The sequence below is a fragment of the Galendromus occidentalis genome, unplaced genomic scaffold (assembly GCF_000255335.2).
Source record: "Galendromus occidentalis unplaced genomic scaffold, Mocc_1.1 scf7180000076319, whole genome shotgun sequence".
Lineage (NCBI taxonomy): Eukaryota > Metazoa > Arthropoda > Arachnida > Mesostigmata > Phytoseiidae > Galendromus > Galendromus occidentalis.
The window spans coordinates 339,783-357,828 of NW_003804308.1; the positions used below are offsets into that span (position 1 = coordinate 339,783).

Sequence of the window (18,046 nt, forward strand, 5' to 3'; positions counted from 1 at the left end):
CGACAAACTTCCGTGGAGATGGAGCATCTAATCCTCGGGCTCAGTGCAACGTTCACCAACAGGAAGTCTCGAGCCTCAAGTCTCGAGTATGACGAGCACGAACATCTGCAAATCACAAGCGGCTCGCCCTCCCGAATCCCGCATATAGAATTGTAGACCAACAGGAGGAATAGATGGGCTGCAGTCCAACCGTAAAGGATCGATCAAGCATGTTTCCCTCCAAATCGCTTGAACGAGTGTCAACAACCAGCCGCGGTGACCGGCGTTATGCTCGACGGAGCCGAGGCATACGAAAAATGTATAAAATGTCACGGCGAAATTCCGCTGACCCTTTGCGAAGGGAACCTCAAATATGTATAGGTGACAACTGACAACGTCTAATCTAATATATCGATTCCCATCACCGCGGTAGAGTCGACCAGCTAGAGCGAATGAGCCGGAGAGCTCTCGGACGAGAAGAAGTCGCGAAGACGGTAGTATGAGAGAAAAGTATTGAATACATTTTATTTCCATCCGCTCTCTCACACCAAAGTTGATCAGAGCAAGAAATACTCCGAGCGTATCAAGTTTCTTGTAATCCACGATATCCGCTAAAATATTCAAACCCAGTGATTCACAACATTTCAAAGTCGGCTCCGCAGAGCGCGCTTTGCATTCTCCTCTGAGTCAGTCGGCCATTCGATATGTTGACGCGAGACAATCCCATGCAAACTATCCGTTGAGTCGGCTGCATCGATTGCGACTTTCCTTCATCTCACATTCTCCAACGCTCGTAGTCAATGCCGTTCGCCCCGCTAGCCTCACTGAGAGACCCTGGATCGGCTCGTTTCCGACAGACATATCCACATTCAACATTCAGTGATACGCTCGAAGTCTCACAAGATGGGTCGAAAAGGTCATCCGTCATAGCTGCGTCGATATAGGTAATGAGAATATTTGTGATACAGTGTTCATGTACAGGACGCTTGGTGCGGTATCAACGATCTCGTATACCTATAACATTTCGATGCCTTGTCGCTTCGCAGGAGTCGCACCGGTGGGATTCCTGCCTCGGAAAATCTCTGAGCTCCTGTATACGACCAGCGAATTCTTAACGAACCGAATTTTCGACTTCTCAGATTTTTGGCATGCTGAGTGAAATTAGATTGAGCGCCGGGCCCGAGTCTCCGCTCGACCAGATTGCCCTGTACACTAAAAACTCGTATCCTGAGCCGATTTAGTTTTATCCCATTCGAGAGTCAAAGAGCTCCGGAAGCGGAGATTACCCGAACCCTGTCGGACTTCGAAAAATTACTTATTCGTCGAAACGAATTGAATTTGTTGGAGATACCTAGAGCTGTTGATATGTCAGCCTGCCTAGACATTTAATGAAATGCCACATTCGTAAAGGAGAGAGCCTTGTTGACAAAACTAATCCCTTGAGCGTTTACTGCGGGCTGTCTGACATCACCACGACTCTAGTCGGGCTGGCCATACGGAGTACCTCAGGACCGCGACCTTTCATGGAGATTTTTAGATGCCCGCCTTCTTTGACTCGGTTGAAACTCGTCGCCTTCCGGTCCTCCGCGGCTCCAATTTGACTACCGAAAAGCATCGAACTCTCACAATGGGTTTTTCTGCGGCGATTCGGATTTCTTCTGATTGTTGCTCTCAAGTAAGCATTGCGAAGCGAGGTCTGCACATCGGAGTTCATGAAGCAATATATGGTTGAGACGAATATCCCCTGAAATGCGATGAAGAAGCGTGATGAAAGTCCCGTGTACGAGTTTCGCAAGCTTCACAGTTTAGGGCTCGAGAATTATTCGGGGCATTCAGTTCCGTTCCAAGCATTTTAATAATACTCGGTGTGACATCCCGAGATTTAAGCTGATCTTAAGACTCGTGACCCAAATTAGGATTTCCGCTTTCCTGGGCTATCCAACGACTCGCCACACAGGCCACCCCCGTTCCCCGAATCATCAAGTGGCGAGTCCTGCCACGACCGCAGTCAGGGAAGCAATTCGCGAAGGGGGAACCCGCCTTGAGGAGAAGGCTTTCGTAGTCCCTCTCGATCAGACATCCGTGCTGTCTGACTGAAGAGCGAACGAAGCTCCTCCGAGGATGGAGGATATGTCTCATTTCCCCTTCCGCCTCTCCAGTTGGAGAATCTATTCTAGATGTCTTCGCTCTCTACCCGGCTCGTCACCCTGCCTCATCATATCGACAGCAGGCATTCATGAGAAGATGAATAGATCGTGCCCTCGAACTGGATGACCTTAGTGAGCTCATCTCCGTCATGAAGAGCTTACAGATTCTCATACAAGGATTCCACGAAGGAAATCCTCTATGATTTGAGGTGGAATATCGCGCGAAAACACGCATGATCACGACGAATTCGGGGAGTGGCTTCAAAACCATCGACTTTAACGGCTCGTCGTACCGCGCGATATAATCCTCATCCATAGCACATCCTTTGTTGAGAGAGCCTCTCCCTCAGAGGTTTGGAGGAGGTAATCGAAGCCTTCTCGCGGAACGCACTCATCGTAGCTAACTCCCTCCACTCTCAACCCCAAAGTTCCCCTTCTATTTTCGAAGTAAAGGGCTGCCTAGTTTGGGAGAAACTCTTCCATTCTTCTCCATGTTTGTCTCCCGACATCTTTCGAAAAACTTCGGGACCAAACGAGAGCTCCGATGTGTCGAGGGCGATACGACGATCCGCTTATCCAGCAGTAGCCGCGAGAAATTCTCGGGATTCGTTGAGGTCCCTTGTTGACAAAGCCGTACATGACCGTGATTAATGGTTACATGCCCGCGGAAGATTCTGCGCGGAAAAGCTCTTTTGTTCAGCACTAGAGTCTTCTTTTGAATAAACATAGCAGATTTGGCTGGGTCCCAGAACTACCAGGATCCTCGTCTAGACTTCCCTGGAGCCTTCCCGTATTCCCCTCCAAGCGTCCGCCAACGGCCTCGAGAGCCTCTCCGCAGAATCGGCCATAACCCCTCGGCAAGGTAATTTATCAGTCGTGATCTCTGTACTTTTTCAAGTGCCTGTCGGACATCTGACCGATGTAAGTGAGAGGCTTTGATAAAAGCAGGAATATTTTTGAGGGGAAGCTCACCTGGGAAGACATGAGGATAGCGTTCGTTATCATATACACGTCTTTCAATTTCCTGTCCGAGTCTTGAGGGTTGAAACAGAAGAATAGGTGGGTGATCCCCAGCAATGGGAACAATAACAATGTTGCCTTCATACCTTTTCTGAAAGAGAGAGTGCAGAAAGTCAATGCTATTTGTAGACTATCGCCGACGGCACAAAGAAGCCGTTCACAAACGATGTGGCTTGTGGAGATTTCAAGGTCTCGTTCTCATTTCTCAAGTCCGAGATTCCCCTCGACAAGCTCTGAGAATGTTCCCGCGGAGGGTCGCGGAGGAGAAAAGTTTTCATGAGAGGCTCATACCTGAATTGCGTATTCTCCGCGGACTTCACTCGCGATACGAGAATGCGTACTATGTTAACCAGGAAACAGAAGTTGACGAGCACAGCTGTAAGCCGAGGTGCAATAAGGAGCCACGTCCAGTCGGATTGCACGTAACCTTCCCAACAACTCCCCGGAGGATTTGTTGCTTCCATTTCAGCCGCCCACGGGATTATGAAAAGCAGTGGCAGACCTGCAGACAATTTCATTGGTCATATATGTTCTTTGAAGTACTGACTGCAATATACAACCGGGCTCAGGTCCGACCTCTCGACTATCGTCGTCAGCGAAATCTACTATGTATGCCTTCATCAGGTCGTCGAAATCTCGCGCTCTGATGGAAGGGGCAATCGGCCGACTGCGCTGTAGCTGGAGCTCTCCGTAGGGGTCGGGTGCAGGGTCGGAGACCACGGGAGGTCTAAGCGGGGGTTTTCCATTGCTTCCGCACCTCCGAACTCGGAGACATTGTCTCGCGGAACTTGATGCTAGAGCCCCAACGACACTCGCACTCCACCGTCGAAACGCTTAGTTCTCGAATGAGTGAGCATAGTCGAATCTTGCTGTGACTGAACCCTCAATATCTCACGAGCATTTGACCATTGTCCTCATTCAGGGAAAGTCGGAATTTATTGGATATTCGATTGGCAAGAAACGATCATTAGGTACCCGCGAGTTTTCCGCGGCTCCCGAGTACGCGCGGACGATTCCGAACCCGGCGAGTGGAAAATGCGGAGCATCTACGATGAGCGATAATTCTCTTAAGAGGTCTTCCTTGCTATCTCGCGAACTTCTCTGCGACTAAGCGATGGCGAGAAGCCCGAATTTCCAGCTCCACACGGTGAGAGTCCTCGGGACCGAAACGCGTGCTGCGCACCAGTATTTTTCGGCGATATATAATTTCATTTCGATGCTACGTCTCGAAGGCCATTCGGTACTCACCCCAGCCAAGGCTGTAGTAAAGTTTGAAGGGAGCGCTCTTCCTAAAAATTGACGTTGTGATTTTTGAGTGAAGGAGGAGGCCCTCGACGAACATCCAGTTTATGGACGACATTGAAGAATACATTTGAAGACACAGTATCGCTTTGCATAGGATGGGCTGTGGAGAATCAAGTTTGATTGTTCAACACGATCCGACCAGAAACTTCCCCTAAGCAATCGACAAAGAATAGGGTTCCGACTGATTGTCGCAGTCTTAGGGCTAATCGAGTTTGTCCGGGTCTGACGTCGCGACGATGCGGTTTCCATGCTCTGGGAGCGTATACTACTCGATCACAATGAGCTTTGGCTCCGAAAACCGACGGAGCTTCGGCAGCAACAAAAACTTTCGACGCAAGCCGTCCGTCAGAGTCTCACCAGCAGCGTACGTCAACGATCACAAAGTTCCCAAATATTTGACGGGCCGAATGTACAAGCGAGCTCGATTGTGGGAGTCTTTGTTCAGAGGCCTTCCGACGGGGGACCACTGACCGCAAAGTGATTCCTCAGAAATGTTCGATTCGGATTCGGGAAGGGAGCTTCAACCCGCCTTGCCGAATGCTAGATTTCCAAACGTCGAACCCTCTCGATCTCCATGAGTGACCTGCCTTGACCCTCCGTGCGCTGACGCGACGTGTCGGTTCTCTGTGATCGCCGACGTGACTCACTCAGAGACTTCGTGGGCGTATCTCCATGATTAGGGTCGGTTCTCGCGAGGGAATCTGCGGAACCGTCGGGAACGATATGGGCTCCGAGGTCTACGTCAATCGTTCTGTGGTCATACCCAAATCATTGGGGAGAGATCTCGGCAGGATTTATCGTCTCGGGGGGACAAGGAGAAAAACGCGCGCGAGCGTCTGCGATCTTCTCGAATGGCATTTCGTACGAGCCGCGGTCGGAGAGTTACCGCAAGCATCGATAATTTCAACAAACGATTCCTAGCGGCTCGAAACTCCTGACAGAGCAAGGTTCTGACAGCTCAATGGGAGTAGCGAGGACACGAGGGAGTCTTCCAAGCTGTCAGGGCATCATATCGGCGAGACAGTCGCTTCCCGTTCACAACTTTGTATCACGAGCAGGGGGATCGCTAGGTGGCAGGCCATTGGGGTTCTGTCGGAGCACAGCTTCTTTGACGATAGAGTCCTCGATTTGAGAGCGGCTGAGCTCAAGGACCGATCCCTTCCTGGCTTCGCCCCCCACCTGGCTCCCATCATTAAGTGCAAGCATCATTCTGTATGAGCTAGTTCTCGGTTTCTTCCGATTAGAGCGACAAGAGAAAGGCTCACATTCTTCTTGATGAAGTGCTTGTGCTCGGTGTCATCTTGACCCCACGTTTGGTCGAAGATCAGAGGTCCCGAAATGGCAATCAGCATCACCGAGTGAATGATCAGGGACGTCACCAAGTTCACATGAACTTTCGTCCGGCTGCATTTCAATGTTCTGCAAAAAAGATTGAGAGCTTTTGTTCGGTTCTTCCGACGATTCCGTGGAAGCTTCTCGCAACTTGCACTTATGAATGTTCGCTTAAGGTTTTTTTCTTGAATTCTTGGCCCTCGTGTCGCGGGAGGACGCAGAGGAGTTTCAAATGAGGGGGAGTATCCTCGGACTCTGGGTCTTTCCATCAATGAGGCCCGAATAAAGGTTGCACCGTGAACGAGTGACGCAGATCCGTTGAGCCTGTCTGATGTACACGATTCCATACTATCGGTGACAAGTAGTCCCGACTCGATCAATTGCAAACTTCGCCGCGGAAGCCTCAAAGAGCAGTCCGCCGTCGGCAACTCATGTAGTGGCTCCCAACGGAATCGATCTACATCGTAAGTGTTCCCGCTATTTTCTCCAATGAACGCGATGATGAAGTAGTAGCTCATTGATTCCGAGGGGGCACACTCTAAATTATTTTGAGACAGGAAGGAATATTGGAAGCCTACTCCCAGCCCCCGCTCGACCTTCAAGGCTCGTCGAGCTCCACCGCCGAGAAGAAAATCTATAAACACAGACCTGAAGTAGATGAAGATGAACGCGGATGCCAGGAGGAAGATTAACGAGATGAACGAGAAAATCAAGATGAGATACGTTACCGCCAGCGGTACAACACTGTATGATGCTTCTTGATTGGGCTGGAATGGAATAACAACATGAGGTTCCAGCGGCGCTGGGTCGAGACAGATCTGAGAGCGTCAGCGGCGGAGTCAAGCTCAATCAGAGGGTGGTGCTTTCGCTCGCACCTACGGAGAGCGGAAATTCTTGGCGGGGTCAGCGCCTCTGATTAGGAAGTAGGCGCTCGAACAAGGAAAGATTTCGCGGTTATCACCTCAAGTCCAATATTGGTATGCCCTTCGTGAGACATCATCGATCATACGACGGAAAATTATACAGTATCTGAGCCGTGTGGTATGACAGTAATTCGATAAAGCCGCTTGATGCTTCCGATCGTTTCGCGTGTTGTCGGTCGCGCATTCCGGGTCCCACATTAGTAAGGAATTCGGATACTTACGATCTGCTCCAAACATGCGTTATAGTTCGTCTGCGAGTCCCATTGTCCGTTCGGTGCACATACGCGAATCGCATAGCGATCTGCAACGGGTATCACTTGCTTACACGACGGTTCGGATTATCCGAGGTCCCCAGGGCGCTCGGGAGAAAACAGACGCCTAAAAACACCTCGTCCTCCGACGTCCCTCGATTCTTATGAGAATGGCCGAAAATTAATGCTCGAAGACCCCTGAGAATTCCAAGAGGCCGCGTTCCATGAGGGTAGATAATGATCGAGTATATGGCGTTGGCTAACTGAGTCGGAGCTTGTGTGATGAGAACGCTCACAACGGGATTCCACTATGTTCTCAATAGATGCGAATTTAACCTCGAAGAGCTTCAAAATCCTCCAGGCCCCAGGTCTCACAACGGGCTTGAGGGAGTGTAAAGGAAAAGGAATATCTCATCCTTGCTCGTTGAGAAAGCTTTCCTTCTAAGCTACTTCCAATGATGCTCATCGGACAGCGTGGAAAGTGGTCTGCCTTTTTACACTCGGGACAGAGGCTTCGTGGCTTCCAGATAGCAAGCCCGAACCGATTGCGATTCCTCAGCGCTCGAAAGCTCGAAGCGAAGTCTAATCGAATGACCACAGAGTCAAAATCGGTCACAGCCTAATATCATTCTTTGAACCGAGCTCGACGCGATTCGTCTATATCAAGATAAATTCAATTGCCATTCACTAATTCCGGCGCAGGGATTTTCGAACGATTGCACTCGGGCTCGAAATAGGAGAGCTTCCACCGTCCGGTGAAGAAGCAACGGTTGGATTATTTGAGTAGTAGCTCGCCATTGGTGAGAGATGTCGTGATGAGGGGTTCCCGCCCGAGAACTCGAGGAAGGAGGCCACCGATCGAATTCTTTGCTCTTCCTTAAGAAAAAATGCGGGAAAGTCGAAATAGAAACGCACAGCCAGAGAGGAAGAGTTTTTCCTTCGGATTCCCCCCTAGTATCGGAACTACTCTCGGCTATATGCTGTTCAGAGGAACGAGATAACAGCATCATTTTACATTTCAGAAGCCGTGTCCCGGAGGAGGAAGCCAATCCTAGCAGGGGATTTTTAGGTGCCAGAGTAATAGCCCGGTCTAGAGAAGGGTATGGAATGCAGCGGCAACCAACCTTGCCATAAATTGTCCACGTGTGTTTCCGGCGGCCTGTAACCTACTTCATTTTCGAAAAGACTCCTACATGACCGGGCAGCGACCGAACTCGACGGTATCGAATTCCAGCAAAAAACTCCATCCCACGTGACGGGGCAGTGCGTCCTCCTCCCTGGAATCGTGAATGACATCATTAGTGTGAGACCCCATTCCAGTGAAATCTCTGCGATTAAGACGGTGCGACTCTCTGAGCTCCCTCAGATTTCCTCTCATCATTTGACGGAGTTCTGCCCGGTCGTTACGACTACGGCGCTTTGGAGACCGGGTCTCCATGAGGAGGCCGGAACTCCCCTCGAGAGAGAATGATTTCTCGCAACCGCCCAACAGGCCTCATGAGTTGCACACATCGCCACTCATGGAAATTCTCTTTCAAATCACTTGCGGACATTGCGAAGCTCCCGCTTCGATAAGGAAGTCTCATGTCAGTTTGTTCCTCAATGTGCCGACTCGGGTCAGGCCCCATGGAGCTGGACTCGCGCTACTCCTCACAGTTGAGAGTTGAGAGCTGCGATGGAGAGCAAGGATGCATTCCACGGAACTCCCAGCGCTCATGGACGGGTGTTTTTCAATAGCCGTACTTGGAGCCCCTTCCGGGTCCAAGATGAATGAGGTCGTCCGCCTTAATCACGATGCGCTGTCCGTCGGTCGCATCCGCTCCGAATCTCCGGATATCGCGAGCTCTGCGTATCCCGGAGCATGATTCAATGAACTACGTCAAAACTTCCGGATCGGTTCGTTGGACGGCATCGCTCAACAGCTGGGTTCCTCTGTTTTCCTCGGACAAGAACTCGGAACTCCTCAAGTAAGGCAGCTAGTCTCTCCGCAACAACTTGCAACCCGGCTCGAGGGAGTCGAGATACGAAAGCGGCGGGCCGAAGTTCTCCCACGGACGAGGAACTTCTCGACTCGAGTTTTAGTTTCTTGCTCCTCTTGCTTCTCCTCCTTGAGAAGGTGAGGATCCCAGAGATGAGAACGAGATACGCGAGCTTCTGTTTGGGCTCCCTGAATGCCTATGATAAATTCATTCCCTGAATGCTCATATTAAAATGAGCGTGGCGATTCCAGGAGAGGATCAATCTTTGATGTGTCGGATGGGCCTTCGAAAGGTCACCGCATGCCTTAGTTTGTCGTTTACGGCCAGTATTTACTCGAAAGCTTAGAGAGACTCCGCCCATCCCCGTCGATGAAGACATCGAGCTCTTTATCCGGTCGATGTTTGGTTTATCTTTGTTTGGTCGATTCGTTCACGCCTATCAGAGAGACTGTGGTGAGAAGAAGCGTGATTGCATCAGACATATTTGCATTCGGGATGATATCGTTCCCTATGCACACATACTTATGATGGAGAACTCGAACGGAGACACCCTGTTTGCTCCGGACCTTGGTAGTCCCTTGTTTATTTTCCGCACGGAAACCTCGAATTCCCGAGACCCTGGCCTCCGTCAGGTTGGAAATGGAGCTTAGAGTGGCTCACGTCACATCCGACAGGAGAGGAGTTGGACCGGACTCGCCACGCTGAGAGAATCGTTGTGCGTGAGGACAACACTATTAACGATTTCCGTTCTTTGGGAGTGTCGTATCGAAGGAGGATAATGGGATATGATAATGATATCCGCGACACTCGTGTCTGCAGAATTACCGCCGTCGGACGATCAAAAGACGGTTCATCCTCCGGCCAAGGGTCCTGGAAGACACCTCCCTTAGGACCCCGCGACTCCAGCCAGCTCCTCGCGTGAGGAGTTGGTACCGTGCACGCACAGATTAGTGACTCTCTACCGGTCTTCGGCAAGGTTTTGCATTCCGTTCGGCTCCGTGATTGCCTGTCCCCGTGCTATGCGGGAGGGTGAGACGGGGAGGAAATACGGAATTAGTTGTGTCCAGTGTCAGCAGCTTTTCAATCATAGACTACGGACGCCCCATTTCCGTTCGTCTCCCTTGATGATGGTATCGTCGGAGCGCGTATCGAATAGCAGAAGGATCTTGACAGTCCTGCCGGAAGCGAGAAACGTATTAAGAGCACTTGTTCACCGCCGTAGAGAATGCCAACCGAAAACTTTTGAATGAGAAGGCTAGCAGCTGCCTCTCTCAATCGGAGTCCGGTTCCGGAAGCGTGGCCGACATGAGACACCCCAATAGATTGACGCAGAGCGTCAATCCCAGGGTCCGACCTCTCAACCGCTTCTAGGTCCGACAGTAGCTGCGCCGTTTTCTGCGCACCTCGTGACCGAAGCGGCTTCCCTCGCGCTGCTGTCCGAAGGGGACTCCGGTCGCGGCTCCGATTTAGGCTCCCGGGTGCGGAGCTGGTTTTTAGCGCCGCTCACGAAGTTCAGTCCGGCTCCGCGAGCACAGTTCTCTATCGTCGTCTACGGAAACGCCGAGATTGAACGAGGCCCGGCTGAGTGAAAGCGGTCCTGGACACGCTCCGAACGTTTCGCTGAAATATTTCGTTATGTACTTGGTTTCGGCCGAGGACCCGAAGATTACTTTCCGGGGGAGGAGGGGGGGGGACTCCACAAATAGAGATAATCCATTTGTCATTTTTCAAGCGAGTAGAAACTTGGATGCTACCCAAGGCGGAGGGATTTCTACTCGGTCGTGGAAAGAGCTCCGAGAAACATTGGAGGAGAGAGGCAGGAGTCCGCCAGTCGGCGAGCGGATTGTGAATCCCGGACTCGCTCGCTCGCATTTTGACATCGGCATTCAGACCCGCGCTACTTTTCGAGGAAACAAGCAAGATTTTCGCTGATAGTGGATGCTTCCCTCGAGCATCAGCGGATTGAATATTCAGAGTGAGGAGCGCTCTCAGACAAAGAAAAAGAAATAGAGTGGAACACGGCCAACACGGAGCGACTTCGGAGTGCTGTCCTCAGAACGGCTGCTCGTATCGAGATCGATGCTCCGCGTCCATCGCGCATACGTTCCGAATGCATTTAACGACTTGGAAAACACCGGGAGTCGGCTCGGAGCTCGACATGTGTGCGTTCTCCGCCGCTTGCGGACAGACGAGCGAATCGCTCGAGGGTCGCTCGAAGAGCTTGGGATCGCAAAGCAACAGATGCCAGCTGAGAGCAGGCAACGACTGACGGTTTCCATTACGTATGCCAGGAGGAAAGCACCCGTTTTTTTTCAGGATTATAACGAGGCCTGAGAAGCAATATCACACAAATCTCTATCTATACGAGTCTTCGGTTTTGCCTGTCATTGGCTGTGGAGCTGGGAATCAGGAGCGACGGTCGCCAACGAGTGACACTTGGACATAAGAAGAGACCCTCGCTAATATCCGGTGAGGTCTCTCGTCGGGGATCCGCGCCGTATTTGTCTCCGCTCTTTGTCGGAGACGGCGCGCCGTCTCACGAATGTTGACAATCTGGCTTCGCCCTCCATTAGAAATCCCTTTCCTCGATACTGAAGGAAGGGCAGCCAGTTTTGGAATCTGAACCCCAAGCGAGAAAGCCTGCAGTGTCCGCAGAAAGGAAGAGCTCGGAACTCCTCACAAGGGTGGAGCTGACTGTGTCTGAGGAAGAGAGCTCGCGAACAGTCCCATGTTTCGAAGAGAAAGTGATGCGCATCAACAGGTTTCTCGCTTCTCTCAGGCACTGCTCAGCAGAACATGGAGGGACACCCAACGAAGCTCATGATCTACGAATCTTGCTATGAGATGGACTCTGACGTCTGGAGGTCCTCCCCTCGAATGCATGATCGACAGTTGGATTCCTTCCTCGACAAAAAAAAACACGAGAGTCCGGAGTGGAATGACTCGTAGCACTCAAGGAAACACTGATGAGCTAGCAGGCTTGCCTATCATTCGGAGAGGAGGAAACCCCATATGCGCGGAAACTGAAAAGTGGAGCTCAACAAAGCAGTGAAGTGCTCCGAAGTGGGGCCTAGTCGTGGAAGTCGCAGTGACAAATGGCAGTGCGTCCGACCGTTGGCCGGGAAAATGTTCGTCCGCCTCCGTTGCAAATCGCAGCTCGGCCAATTGCCCTCGTGGTATTCTTTCGGAGGCCGCGGACAGCACATTGAACAACAAACGAATTCATATGTACAAGCGAACGGGGAGAATTCCCTCCGCCCTCGCACGCTGCAGTCAATTCAGACGGCCTGCATCCTTTGAATTTCAAAGTGAACACGTTTCCATCGTGCTTCAGGAAGGTTCCGCGCGGACACTTTATCGGGTCGCGAAATTCGTTTTCTCGTGTTGACGCATCCGCGGTCGCAGAAGGAACGCGCCCCGCGTGTCTCCATATTTTCGCACTTTCTTTGCTCTTAGTACCTGCTGGGTCTCCTCCGTATGTTCTGGTCTGCCTCAAGTAACCGTTGAGAAGTGAACGTTTCGCAAAGAATCCAGAATGTTTCCACAAGTTCCCTCGAGTTTGAGGACTCCACTCTATTCTGTGGCGCCAAAGAAAAATATAGAATGGAGGCGACGCGACGAGACCGCCTTGAGCCCGAATAAACTTCATCCGTTCCCTTGTTTCGCCCTCCTCACACTTAATGAAGTCTCGCAACGTTTTCGGAGCTCTAGCACCCTCGCCGACGACGCGCTGCAGGAGCTTGGGAGCTTTCCGATGCGATATTCCGGAATGAGCTGCTCTCCATGAGTCGATAGCTGAAAGAAATCTCGCGAGAGCTTTCATCACTAGGTGATCAAAAAACTCGACGTCAGTCCTGCTCCCGATGGCTAATCCTGCAAGACCCTCCGGTTGGGCGCAGAGAACCGAACGCAAAGAACTTCAAGGGAAGTGTAAGCAAAGCTCGATTCTTTATCGAATGGTGTTGATTCGCGAATGTTGCCATTGCGCCGTGGTAACCAGGATTGTGCTCAGCGGGGCCGAGTCAGTTAGCCTCAGAGACGAGACTTTTCCTGTCATTTTCCATTTTTAGTCATTCCCCACGATATCTGGTTACCGCGAGAAAGCAGTTCACTCGATGCATTCGCGTTCCCGCATTTCTGAACTCCCGTCTCTTCCTTTCTATTTTGCCCGGACCTCCTCAGAAACGTGTCAGCGTGACCGGCGAGAAATTCTCCGGAATACTGACTGGGTTTTCTGCTCAGAATTCCTTTAGAGTTCCCTTCCCCTCCCGAGTGGCGTCACATGAATTTACCTATAGAAGGGAAATAGCATGTGTAAATACGACCCGCGATCTTCCGCCTGATCGTCAGAAACAGGAACACTGTAAGCGGTACTTCACGAGCGCGAGAACATTTTTCTCGCATACCCCAAATTGATTCATATCTTTCTGTCTTCTGGTTCTGATAGAGCGCTCGTCGTTCATGTCGCTCGTACATGGTATGCTAGACATCAGTCCCGCTGCCGATGTCGTCGACCGCACTCTGACGCCGCACTTCGAGAAAAAACGGCGCGGGGCACGGATATTAATTATACAGCCATTGTTTGACAACTCCTCTACCCGTCGTTCCATTTTTTAAACTATCCTCTCCCCTACCCATCAGCCATCGCCCGCAGGTGCCTCCCAACTAAGAGAGCACGACGACGACGGCCGCGACATCGCGAGCCCGGTTTTCGTCGACATCATCGACGGCAGTACGTATCATCGACTTGATTGAGTTATACCGCGCTCAGAGATTTTTTTCGAGTTTACAGCGAAAATCCATCGATTGATCCGATCTTGGGTCCGGAAGCGTCGAGGGAAGAGCAATCCCTGCGATTTTCTCCGATGTCTTTTCAACTCCATCTGGGCGATCCTCCCTCGATAGCCCACGACCTCGCGCCTCTACATGGTTTCTTCGCCATTGTTCATATCGGTGGCCGAAGCGATTTGAATTCTGCGGCGATTTATTTCGAGCAGCGCCGGTAGATATATATTCCAGCTCTTCTACCTCCAGGACGATCGCTGGTTCATGCTTGCCGAAGTTCCCCGGATAGACCTCACGGTACGTGAAAGAGATTCGAATATCGCTCGAATTCGGAATGTGGCGTGAACTTGCCGTTCGGGCTTGGGCTCCTCGGAGGAACACTGTCCTGCGGAAGTGCGTAGTCGCCGCAAGCCATCTACTTTCACGAAGGGACTCGCGGCCGTAATAACACATTCAGTTGTTTATTGCTCTGCGGTCGGATTGCCTGAATGTTGCTTGTCGCTGCCGCCGTTCCCCTGCTCGTATGTTGGCCATCGGGGGAGCTTTGCTCGATATGGTTGACTGCTTTCTCGCAAGCAACCACAGGACTTGCCGGACGTTAGTTGTTGAGATGAGGCTCCCTTCTTGCTCTCTGCCTTGTTGGATACAACTGACGTTTCTGCGAAGTCGAAGACGGCCGCTCGAGTTTGAGGGAACTCGGACTTCCTCAATGCGGGGCACCTGTTTACAATGACAGAACGGCGAACAGTCCCAACAGGCCACAATAGCTATAATTCCTCTATAGAATTCCGCGAAGAGGAGTCCGGGTCTGAAAGGATCTGGACCCACCCAAGCTTGGGCAGAAATGATTTCTCAGGATCGCCAATGGTGTTCATCCCGAGAGCAACGCATTGTCCTGGGATCAGACAGCGTCGGGCAATTCGAGCCGCGGGCTCGAGTACCTTTGCAACGGGACCTAATCGAGCAACACCGGAGTCATCGGTGCTCTACGTAGTTCTGAGCCAGGACAGAAGTCGTGCGCTTCTCCGACCGGGTTCAGAGCCATCCCCGTCGCCGTGAAGCGTAAGCAGATGTACTCGCTCAGCACCTGCTCTTGCTCAACCTCCGCCCACAGCTGTCGGCATCTAATTACCACTGCCGATAGATCTGATGCGCTTCGGCTCAAGGGGAAAGATGAAGAGTAGGTATGTTGTTCATACGTTATCGGGTCACGTCGATGGATTCCTTCCGAGCTCGCTTGCATCCTCGGTTTATTTAAAAGTTTCTGACAGGGTGCGACCATAAATCGCTATTTATATTCTCTGCACGTCATGTTTACCGGCGAGATATATTTGCGGGCCGCGAACTTTTTATCCAAGAATGCTAATAGTGTGGGCGGTCTCGCTCGATTTTCGAGCTCGGGTTTTTGACCTCCTCGAGACCGCCACAGCCCCCTCCCCCGGCGTGTGAATTCTATTGTTGAACTGCCGCTTTTCCCGTCTCTATCGCGGATGATGCCTGATGACATTGACGAGCCTCGGCTGCTCACGTTCGACTGTCCGAGGCCTTTGCTCCCTGACATTCCCATTGAAATGATTCTCCGCGCGCCGAATCCGCCTCGCTCAAGCCGCCAAGGGGATAGAGAGCGTGACTCATCCAGTATCAGGAGAGGTCAACCATCTACACCAACGCTGGAACCTTCCGCAACCTCCTAGGGTCACGTTCCTCGGGTTCTCTGGCTTCAGATCGCGTAAAAAGATATCGTTCACGCAATGCAGTATCCATGATCGACACTCGCCCCCGCTTCCGAATGTATCGGAATCCTGACTCCGAACGTTGCCTCGCCTGAGACGAGCCTGCTCCCAGAACGGCAAGATATGTTTCGCAAAAGCTGTCTCGGAGCCGCATTCAGCTGGTTTCGTGGAATAACGGGGTCGGACACGCACACGCCTCCGATGACGTCGGACGGCAGTACGGGAGCATGGTCAACACCGAACCATCAGAAGAAAAAACGTTCCGCTCGTAATTGAATGCAAAAACCGCTCACATCACACCGCTAATTTTCGAGACCGAGCCGCCTTAGAGTCTGACGACCTGATACCGCTGAGAGAATTGATGGTTTCCCAGAGTTCCGGGTAATCTCGGAGCACATGTTTCTCTGATGCACATACGAGATATTTTCTCCCCGCCGATATCCGTGGTCACGGTGAGACGTCGCCTAATTCCCCTCTTCCGGAGAGAACGCAGTCCACAGTTGACGATTCACGGCTTCGAGTGAGCGATCAGAGCGTGTTATGAGTAAACTTTCACGAGAGACTCCCGACGCTCAAGTCGATTATCAAGCCTCGGACCTCTGTCCCGGCTAAGCAGGGATTCAGAACAGACCGGAGATGATGGGAACCCCGTCCTATTGCAATCGATGAAGATTTCGAGTGCCGAAGCGAGACGTGGTCGGACTACCGGTGCGGTGAAGGAACGGCGATACCACGGTATTCGGAACAAGTCGAGAGGGAAATCCATTCATCTGATCGTTGGGCCTCCACCTACCTTTGAACGGGTCCATCTGGATATGCCGATGACATTGGTCCTCATTCAAGGGAATGAACAATTCGTCCAATATGAGGCGGGCATGTGTTGCGAGACTCGCCGAGGCTCGCGTCGCATTCGACGAGGCTTTCGACACCAGAGGTCCCGCCTCCGACGGCACTGTGGAGTTGTCCATGTCTTCTGATATGATTCACACTTCAACAAGATCCGCTAGCACTCTGTAGTACACAAAACTTGCACCCGCCTCCTGCAGTCAAGTCCTTGAACTATACTACGTCAAAGTTCGGAGAAGTCGCCGAGTGTCCGGCGGATGGTGGACACGCTCTTTCAAAGCAGTATTTTTCGCACGGAGAGGTGCATCTCGGCATCGAGGATTCGAACTGATGGTAGTCACGGTGCCGTCAAATCACGCTTTTTCCCAGGCTCAAAGGTCGAAAGCCGGCGGAAAGTTTCTCGTAAGTTGGCGGGTGGCTCTCACTCGACCTCAGGAATGTTCCTTAGTTCGTGGAGAGGGAACTCTTCCCAAATGACAACAGGAGCGCCCTCGACGGCTCGGGGAGAAATCGCTTGCTAAGCCCAGAGACCGTGATGGGGAAGTCTCTTCTGATTCGTACACCGGAATATAACCCTTCCATCAGATTCTCGCATCATCCGCAGTCTTTGCCGCTCTAACCGTTCATTAAGTCGTTCATCGTGATTGAGTCCTTTAGCAGTCATCCGGAGCTTTCGTAGAATGAGACTTGATGGATAAATTTAAGTCCTAAGCCAAGTATCGCATTCTCGCTTAGGAGTTCATGAACGATGTGTCTGAGTTCTCTGGGTCTCTGATGTCCTTCGGAACTCTTGCACGGACTTGACTGATGATCAGCAAGTGTGAGCTGGACGGGACCTATTCCCCACTTCACCTCCTAAGCCTACCCACATCCTTCAAATAGTCTTCCCTTTGAATCCCGAGAGGAACAGAGAGCGTGACTTACTAAATAGCCGGTCATTAAGAGCCGGATTACGTCATAGAATCTCTCCCTGACCTTTTCCGATGGCCTCCACGGGGAGCGGTTGCCTTCGGAGCATACCTGTCTTCACAAATGTCTGAATCATGGTCCACATTATCGGCAATGGGTGCTACCCCTCGCCTGGTAGAATGCTCTGAGATCTCACGGTTTATGACGTAGGAATCCAGTTCAACGTCGAGCTCACAGGAGATTCGATCGAGCTAGCGAAGACGTTCCCGTAGGGCATCCCCCTGCGATGGGGTCTCAACCGACTTGTCGCGTATGCTACGGAAGTCATCGAGCTCGCCTTGAGTCGTATAATCACTGGAAGGAAACTCGACCATTCCTCGAATTTTCCCAAGCTGAGATTCCACAGTCGAATCCCACTCTAGTCTCCCGAGAGTTTTCATTTAGAGACTTCTTTAATAAAGGCACTTTTTTTTTCAAGCTCTTCTAGTCTGCCGGAGGCTCTCACGCGGGGCTCGAGCCATCGGGAGTCCAATGCGGGCCCCTCGGAGCATCTGAATGCATGAATTGAGCAACCGCCGCGATTTGTCTGTCGAAGTATCACAGCGACAAGACCTCACGCGCAGGGTCTGCTCGGGAACCACAGTTCCAGGGAGGTCACAATGCAAACAAGATGCTCCAGCGAGTCGGAATATTACCTGATCGAGCGATCACCGCGCCGATAGACATCTCGGGTCTTACCTCCCAATAGTCGATTCCTCTCGGCCGGAGACAACACGAGAGACTGTGACGCCTCCACTCTCCCCAAAACTTCGCACTCTGATTTCTCACACGGTGGTG

The 18,046-nt window shown here is 51.6% G+C and overlaps 1 protein-coding gene across 1 annotated transcript; it reads right to left on the minus strand.

Annotated features, from left to right (window-relative positions):
* Window positions 1–1,426: 1,426 nt before the first annotated feature.
* LOC100900616 (diuretic hormone receptor-like) lies at window positions 1,427–16,422 on the minus strand. Its single transcript, XM_029113107.1, has 10 exons — window positions 16,256–16,422; window positions 12,779–12,793; window positions 8,082–8,227; window positions 6,928–7,007; window positions 6,432–6,550; window positions 5,717–5,870; window positions 4,395–4,551; window positions 3,438–3,648; window positions 3,099–3,237; window positions 1,427–1,723 (listed from the first exon to the last, which is right to left on the minus strand). Exons 1-10 carry the CDS (start codon window positions 16,420–16,422, stop codon window positions 1,427–1,429), a joined length of 1,485 nt encoding a protein of 494 aa, XP_028968940.1.
* Window positions 16,423–18,046: the final 1,624 nt, after the last annotated feature.